Source organism: Gavialis gangeticus, unplaced genomic scaffold (genome assembly GCF_001723915.1).
Source record: "Gavialis gangeticus isolate Ggan-Ray unplaced genomic scaffold, GavGan_comp1, whole genome shotgun sequence".
Taxonomy (NCBI): Eukaryota; Metazoa; Chordata; order Crocodylia; family Gavialidae; genus Gavialis; species Gavialis gangeticus.
Window position 1 is genome coordinate 130936661 of NW_017728992.1, and position 8947 is coordinate 130945607.

Sequence of the window (8947 nt, forward strand, 5' to 3'; positions counted from 1 at the left end):
TGAACACCTGGCCGGGGTCATTTGACCCCAGTACTCTTTCCTACCACGTCAGGGGGTTGGACTTGATGATCTGCTCAGGTGCCTTTGACCCTACCATCTATAAAACTATGAACCCTTTCAAATATTCTTGTGACCCACTTTTTGGTCATGACCCACATGTTGAGAAACAGTGGCCTATACTATATTTGTGGCTCCCAATCTAATTTCTGACTATATTGTACTTCTTTGGTTCTCTAAAAATTGTGTATATGTGGTGAAGATAATATATTTCTGTGAACAGTATAGGCATACATTTAAATGCTATCAGAAAACACTGTAGTATCAACCTGAGCTATCAGATTGTGCTCTTAATTTTTAGTTATGTCATTTATGAATTCATCATACCACAAAAGTGGCACAGAGTTTTATCTTGTCAGGCTCGTCCAAGGTTATTAAAAGTTTTATTTTCTGCTCATAGTGGGTTGCAACTAATCATGCTGCACTCCCTTCTGGGAGTAGACTATACTCTGAGAAATGCTGATATAAAACATTGGTTCAGAAACACACAGGCACAATGCTGATGCTTAGCATAATTAAAGTGCATGCTTCTGTTTTTGGATAATGATCTACAACTTGGTTAGTGGGCACAATATTAAGTTATTAGATCGGGAGTACCTCTTGTGGCTTTTTGAGGCCCTGGGTTCAGAATTAATTAGCTAAATATCTGATGTAGCAACCCTTACTCATGAGTAAGCTTTACTTATACAATGCAGCCAAATAAAATCACAGAGATGACTCATGTGAGAGGATTGTTTATGCAGTATCAGGCACTAGATGGGGTCCACTGCAAATTCAGGGCCTGATTCTAATTTTCATTATATTGATTTAACACCAGTGTAATCCTTCTCAGATAAATGGATGCATATCTAAACAAATGCAATTGAGAGAGGAAAACAGGCTGTCAACTGTACGATTTCCAAACACAAACTTTTAAAATCCCATAACACCTGCATTGTCGTGAACCATATCCCATGTATCATGAATAGAAATAATTAACTGAGGGAATATGCAGTTCAGTAGCAAATACCAATCATTACAAGAAACTTTAGTCATAAGGTTATGCTATAGGGTTTCCTTGGAGGGCTGAGCATTGAACTCCAGATCCCAGATGGTGCATGGGGATAGAAATACTCAGCAAAGCACCCCTCATCTTCTCTCTATAACAAGACTGTATTGGTGTCTCTCCTTTCAAAACCCTCTCTGACTGTGGTGTGGTGGAGACGGAAGTTTCTCCACCTGTTTGCATGTTTCCAGCTTTAATACCAAAAAAAATATTAGTAACAACTTATTGTATTAATTTAATAACACCTGCTATGAGCCTAAGCCTTGCCTGCTCATGGTGAGAAGAACCTCACTCTGCAAGTGGTCTCAAATGTTATCAGGCTCTAAATGTGAAAACTATAATGAAAATATATGTACTGTTTTGAAAGTAACATCTTTGCAGTCAGTGTGTACTTCCATGGGAAGAAATCAAATAAAAATGTAATATGAAATAAAAAGAAAAATGAACCGTGATGGTCAGCCCCTTGCACTAAAATACTACCACAATTGATACCTGTGAAGTAGACCATGAAATAAGATTCTTCATGATATGCCACTCAGTTGCATAAATTTGTAAAATACAGGAGAAAATTTGCTTTCTTTAGCAGTCTTATGTGAAATATTCTGCACAGCACAAAAAAGATGCATCATAGCTAGGGACACGAGTGTCATATAAACCAGTATACTTGATTGGAAAATGGTTCAAATCTGTAACACAGCAGGGCTAAGTACAGACAATCAAAAAGCCCAAGGCTGAATTGATTCAGTCTTTGCAGGTTAGTTTAAGTGGCAAAGATTGAACCAATAAGCAAATGAACAGACATTAACTTGTGATTCAGGAAATGAAGACACATGCCTGTGGTAGCTCAAGCCAGAAGCCAGCATGGCTGTCTGGCACATAACCAGGATGGGCTGTGTGTTTGCTTCCTCTTCCTGCTTTCGAGATCTCTGGGATTTGCAGCCCACAGTCACAGAAGCAGGAGGTTGTAGGGTTGCTCATCACTTCCTCATCCTGCTTCTAGGTGCCTCTGGGATTTGTAGTCCACAGTCATAGCAGTAGTAAGCCAGCAGGGCAGGGCAGCTCTGTATTTGGGGAAAGGTGAATTTAACCCTCCCCTCCCTTGCCCCAGCACCCAGCTGGGGTTTGCCTAGAGGGGCCATCGAGCCAGCCAGGGAGGTCAGTGAGCTAGCGAGCCAGCTCCCTCTACTCCATCTAGGAAGCAGAGGGGTGGGGCCAGCCTCGCTCTCTGGAGCAGACAGCCCAGCCCAGCCCAGCCCAGGGCTGAAAAGCATGCTGAGAAGCTGGGGGGGACTCTGATTTAACTTGAAAAAGGAAGGGGTCTGGGACAGAAGTTTCATAAACTGGTTTGACCTAAATCAGCTAAGTCTGATACTACATTCAACCAGGTTTATCATAAACCAGTTTCAGCCATTTTGAAACTGATCTGTGTGCACTGAACTTCTGTTACAGGTTTAAACCAGTTTCTGATCACTTAAACCAGTTGGTGTAACTTCTTTCCCTAGCCTAGAAGTTCAGTGCACATAAACTGCTTGCAAAATGGCCAAAACCAGTTTAAGATAAACCTGGATAGATGTAGTATCAGATTGAACTGGTTTAGGTTAAATTGTGTTATTGAACTTCTGTCCCAGATCCCTCCAGATTCAAATTAATTCACAGTTCCATAGCATCCCAGGATGCTTTGCATCTCCCCCACAAACTCCCTCTCACAGGGTGGGCAAGCTATCCTTGGCCCAAGCTGTCTGCTTCAGTGAACAGGGAAGTGTTCTCTAGCACCTTCTGGCTTCTAGCCTGGGCCACTGCAGGCATGTGGCTACATTTCCAGAATCAAAACTGGATGTCTGTTCACTTGATTGTTGGTTCCAGATACAGAGCTTAGATTAACCTGTGAAGATTGAATTGATTTAGCTTTGGGCTTTTTGACTGTCTGTACTTAATCCATATGTTGCTATATATAATGTGTATATAAGATTAGTTGTTATTAGGGGTACAGGTTATATTGTGTCATTAAGGAATGCTATCAATTACAGAAAACAAAATTCAGTATACCTTTCATATAACTTACTGGCTTCTTTGTTTGTTTTTTGTAATGGATTAACAAATATTTTCCAATTAAAAGTGCTTAAAGGACTGTAAAAAGTCCTTCAAACTCTTTTTCTTTAAGCTGTTGATCAAGTAGAAATTTTCTGTTCTAATATACTGGAAAATACTATTAATAGGAGAATGTCATTTACTAGCATAACTACTGAACCACGTATGTTCAGTATTATTTCTATTGACTAAATGCTAGATAGGAATTAATGGAGAGGATATTTGAGATTTAAATCATTGTATAATTGCTCAACACAGAGGCCCATATTTTAATTTCACTTACAGTTATCTTCCAATGTTATTGGAAGACGATTCTTACACTGAGAGGTTTTTTGAACATTGCGCTCTAAGATGGCTAGTATTTTTCAGGGATGTTTTACTTTAATTGTATTCTAATGGGAGCCTAAATTGATTCAATTAAGTTAAAGCTGCTAAGTTGTGCTACTGTGAAACCTAAAAGACAAACGGTATTTTGTTTTAGTAGTGAAAAAATAATCTACAGACATCTTGGCAGCTGTACTTAGTTCTTTGTTGTCACACTACTCAAGTTAGAAATACTGTTCCACATTTTATAAAGTCATCCTTCATTTATAGTAAGAGGGCTGGCAAATGTTAACTTAATGGAATGTTGAAATCTAATCTCTGATCCCGACAATTGCACCACACATGCATGGTAGATGGTTCAGTTGCTGGGATCTGGGACCATATCCGAATTGAACCACTGCCAGCAGAGAGCCAGGGGCATGAATTTTCAAGTGCTGGCTGGAGATTGACTCATCCTGCCTGCCATCTGCAAGCCCATTGGCTCCACTCCAGGGCCTCAGGATTGGAAAGCCTCTCCCCATTCCTGGGTTCCTGGTGCACTGGAACTTTTAAAAACTGCAGGTTACAGCCCAGCCAGTTTTTTGACATTCTGGCACAAGGTAACCCTGGGATCAGAGATTGACTCCCAGATCCCAAGGTCCTGGCACAAGGGGACCCCCAGCTCAGGGAGCCTTTCCCCAATACTGATGTCCCTGTGTTCAGGATGTCTAAAGTGCCTTGTCTGTAAAGTAGGCCTGTGCGAGTCGGCAGCGATCCAATCCATCTTTGGATCCAGCCACTTCAGATGGCCGTGATCCAATCCGGAGCTCCAGACCGGGTTTCTGCCTTGATCCAGCCAAAGCAGCTCTGAAGCTTCGGAGCCACCTCGGAGATCTGGCCATAGGGTATAATGGGGAATCAATTAAATATCTATAACTTTGTTGTTTCTTGTCCAATTTGGATGAAACTTGCAGGGATGGTAGCCTATGCTGAGGGCATGAAGCCTGCCAAGCTTCAAGAAGATCAGTGCAGAGGTCTGGGGGGAACTGTACCCCAAATTCTTGAAAGCCAAACTCATGTCACAGCTGTGTGTTACAACACAGGGGGGTCAAAACTGCAGGAGTGGCTTCTCTGGATCCAAAGCTCTGTCCGAAGCCTTACACAGCCTTACTGTAAAGGGCACATCATTTTAAAGTGCTTTGCTCCCCAGCTGCCTCAGACCTATAGAACAAGGCAGTCAGCCTGCTGGCTAGAGCTTCCTGTGATCCAGCGTTTCAAAGTTTCTTTTTCCACGACCCCCGCAGGGGGTTGCCAGGCATAGGGGTTACCAAGTTCCCAGCACAGGGAGCTCCTCACCTTTCCTCCCACCAAGAAAACTTGCAACCCACTCTCTAGGTAGTCCACTTCTGGCATTGGGACTCAGGCTTTCCCAGTCCCAATGCCAAACCCCATCCCAATGCTGATGCTGCTAATCCACTGATTGCAAGCATCAGCATAGGCATGACACACATTCCATATATGATACCATACAAATGATCCACAAAAATATTCTACATTTTTTTGCAGAATGCCTTTGTAGCTGATTTACCTCAACAAATTAATTGCACTTTAAATGTAACTTGTGCCAGGGGCCTGAGCCCACACACAATTAAAATCTGTATGAAGTAATTTAAAACCAGCTCTTTACTGGATGCCAGCAGTTAATTTACAAGGTATACATTTTCTAGGAGATTAACGATGGTTACTTAATAAGATGAATGTGACTTTCTTCTACCTCTTTTGAACAGCTTCAGTGCCTGGAGTGGAAACACAGATGGAAGATACTAATGACTTTGAAAGTGCATCTCAAGTGATGGGACCTGTAAGTATCCTTGCTTTATGGATGACCTTTCAAAACAGCCCAGTGGATTAAGAGAGTTTGCATTTAGTAGAGATGTGTATTTGACAAATAATACCTGGAAAACTAATTCAATGCTAGTGTTGTTTCCTTCAGCTCTGCAAGAGTCACCCTCTTGAAATCAACTTTTATGTACACTTTTATGTACCGCTGATCTGCTTGCAAAACTTCCATTGAGAGCAGCCAAATCTCAAAACCAGGACTCAAAGCATTCTAAGCAGCTCACTAATGTTTATATTAAAGAATATCAAATAACTATTCCCCCATCTTAATAGCTTTGCTTTTGCAGAAACTGATTGCAACAAAATAATCTAAATTCTAACGTTAGTTATGAAACTTGCGGTTAAAATCTCTACTGCAGCTCTACAAATTAAACAGATACCTTGAAACTGATAGAAAAGTGAAAGATGTACCTATTTAAGTGATCTGATTAAAGGGGATCTGATTAAAAAAATGTATTAGATATGATAGTACTTTCAACAGAGTTTCTTCCTTTGAAGTATAGAGCAGTCATATAAAGTTTGTAGAAAATATAGCCATGATTAAAATTATTTGTTAAGGGTCAATATTACTAAAAATCTGGCACCAGTGCTGTGTGTAAAGACTGAGATTTTTTTCTCAAACAAAATAAAAAATGTTAAAACCCAAAGATCTCTGTGCTATTGCTTATGTTTAGGAAGTGTCATACAATTAAATTCAGAAGTAGTAACTTTTGCTGAATTTAGTTGGCTGAGAAACTTAGTTTCCATATATACTCTCCTTAATTCAGATGATAAAAGGAAATTATTATCTATTTATGTAAGTGGAAAGCAAGTACGCCAGCTGCTCTTTCAACTAAGGAAAAAAAGAACCATATTATGAACAAGCATTAACATATTTCTAGGCAATCAGGCAACCACTTAATAAATGCTAATAATATTTAATAACACTTATACTACCTTCCAACCGATGACATCAAAGCAATTCACAAACAAGAAGCTCAGATCCATGCCTAAGTATCTTAGAAGATCTAGGCTGATATGATTAAGCTTCTGTGTACAGTTGTTAGGAATGTGAGTCAGAAGAAGAGCAGTGCTGTTGTGGATTGGCTGGAGACTCTTGATATTTTTCCCAGTCATGTTCTGCTTCACAATGAACAAATGGCAAAAGTTGTAATAAATTGACTTTCAGCTTCTGAATACAGGATTTTTTTTCTTATTGAATTGAACCCATTACTATCATTTTTAATTTGTCCAACTCAACAAAAAAATTAGCATGGGAAAAGAGCAAAGATTTCTGTGTCTTGCTGTTTTAAATTGAATTAAATGGAGGAGGAAGGAGATGGAAGGAAATCTAGATATCAAGATCAATCTGAATATCAAGCAAAGATTGCTGCAGCATTTTTATAACCTTATGTATTGCACATTTTAGCTAGATAAGTACTGTGTATACATATATATACCCATGTATGAATATTATTTAGTGTTCTGCTGTCAGCCACTTTGTATCTTTGTTTAATGGCCGAATCTATTGTAAGATGTTGTGCAGCAGCATCTAGGAATTCAGAAATTTCTTTTCTTTCTGTTATTTTTCCAAATCTGATTCAAATGTTAATAGTTATATACTAAAATGTAGCACACTCAAAAGAAGGCAGCCAAGGACTCTGGTGAGTGAGGTTCAATTGTTGGCTCCATTGTGTGTCCTCAGGTAAGTTTCTGTGCTTCAGTTCCCCACCTGTAAAATATAGCAACAACATTCCTGTACCTCATAAAGATGTTTGGGGCATAAATAGTGTTGCATAAATTGCTGATTTTATCCCCTGAAGGCTAGTCCAATTCACCTCTAGAAGAGAGTCACACTTTCAGGCTGGATCCAACTCTATTTTATTGCTTGCAAGCAGGCCGACAGAGGAGCTTGTTGCTCAGATCAGTGTCGACCCTAAACAAAGAGCGCACGTGGCTTTTATTGAGCTAGCATTTTTTTCAGTTGACGTGTTACATTTTGATTGGTCATTTCAAACCAAAACCTGAGCAACCTATAAGGCATACGTAGTGGGCCATCCTGTACCATGTGGGTGGAAAGTTACAGAATGCAGGGGTTAATACTAAAACAAGGAACAAAGAAACATAGAGAAAAGTATCTATTTTTGCTACAATTGGAAGGTAGCAAGGTGCTCAAGTACTACATTAATGAGGCCACATGCTTATGTAGACAAGGGGGAAAATCTGTACAATTACTTCAGTTTTGGAAAGTACATTTATATTTCCATGTAGACTAGGAAATATGGGACCAGTTTTCTGATGGTGATTTAAGAGCTTTGTTTTCCCTATGATGAGTGGAGGAAAAAAAGTCATCTTGGAATTGAGTAAATATGGTATATCTTAAAAATACTGAAGATACATACAACAAACACCTTTTAAAAGTGGTTCTTCCCTACTGAAAAAGTTGTAAAGCTCAAAGTAATAGAAGGAAAAAATATTTAAAGAAACAAACCTCTATAAATCAATATTGGGGTACTGATTTGACAGTAAAAATGGACAAAAAATGAAGGCCATATTTATGCAAAAAAAAGGCCCCCTGAAGTTTGGATACTTTCTCCCAAATGTGTTAAGCAGTTCTCTCCATTGGTCTACGTCAAGAGCCACAATGAGTTTAGATGCTCCACAAGGTGAAGATATCCCCTTATTGAATGTGCCATTGTAAATTAAAAGTTCTTTCTCTTCCAAATTCCATGCACAGCTCAAGAACTCTGGAGGTTACTGGTACTTCAGCTAATAGTACATTTGAGAAGCATAGGAGTTCTGTATTATTTGTCTTCTGGCTCCCCACCATTACCTGGCCTATGGTCTGTGGGCTTGGGAGTCCGTGTCTCTTGGGCTAGTGACACACATTCAAAAAACCTGAGCATGAATTTATTCAATCTTTGCAGACTAGTCTAACCTGGGCAGGCTGAACCAATGAACAGACATCCTCTCTGGACTGAAGAAATGCAGGCATGTGCCTGCAGTGGCTCAGGCTAGAAGCTGGGGTGGGGGTGGGGTGCTAGAGCAGCCCTCCCTTCCCTTCTACAATGCTGAGCTGAGGGGGGCATGGCCAGACCCTGGCAGGATGCTTTAATTAGGGAGGAGTCCCCTGTCCTGGCATTGTTGATAACAGAGCATTGAGTTATGCAGCAGGGAGTTACACAGGGTGTTGTTAGCATTTGTCAGCCCATCAAACAAAACAAAACAGCCTCTCTCATTAGTTCAAGCTCTTCTTAAACAACTTTTTTCCAAGGAAGAAACAGAGGGACATTACCAGCTACCTACTGATTAGCTCCCAAAAGCCCTAAGCTGACACTATCCTGTCTGCCTTTGTCTTGTTTCCCACGGCATGGACCATAGTTAGTCGGCCTGTGTAAGTTGGCAGTGATCCAATCCAGCTACGGATCCAGCCGCTTCAGATGGCTGTGATCCAATCTGGAGCTCCTGACCAGGTTTCTGCCTTGATCCAGCCAAAGTGGCTCCAAAGCTTTGGAGTTTCCTCAGAGATCTGGCCATATGGTATAATGGGGAATCAATTAAATATCTATAACTTTG

At 40.3% G+C, this 8947-nt stretch overlaps 1 protein-coding gene across 5 annotated transcripts in view; it reads left to right on the plus strand.

Annotated features, from left to right (window-relative positions):
• The window catches only part of CUNH8orf34 (chromosome unknown C8orf34 homolog), a 418058-nt gene that overhangs the window by 336448 nt on the left and 72663 nt on the right, over positions 1 to 8947 (plus strand). For all 5 annotated transcript variants that reach the window (XM_019527768.1, XM_019527771.1, XM_019527772.1 and 2 more), the window contains one exon: positions 5281 to 5354. In XM_019527768.1, the coding sequence (XP_019383313.1) occupies positions 5281 to 5354 (74 nt within the window). The remainder of the gene's footprint in view (positions 1 to 5280; positions 5355 to 8947) is intronic.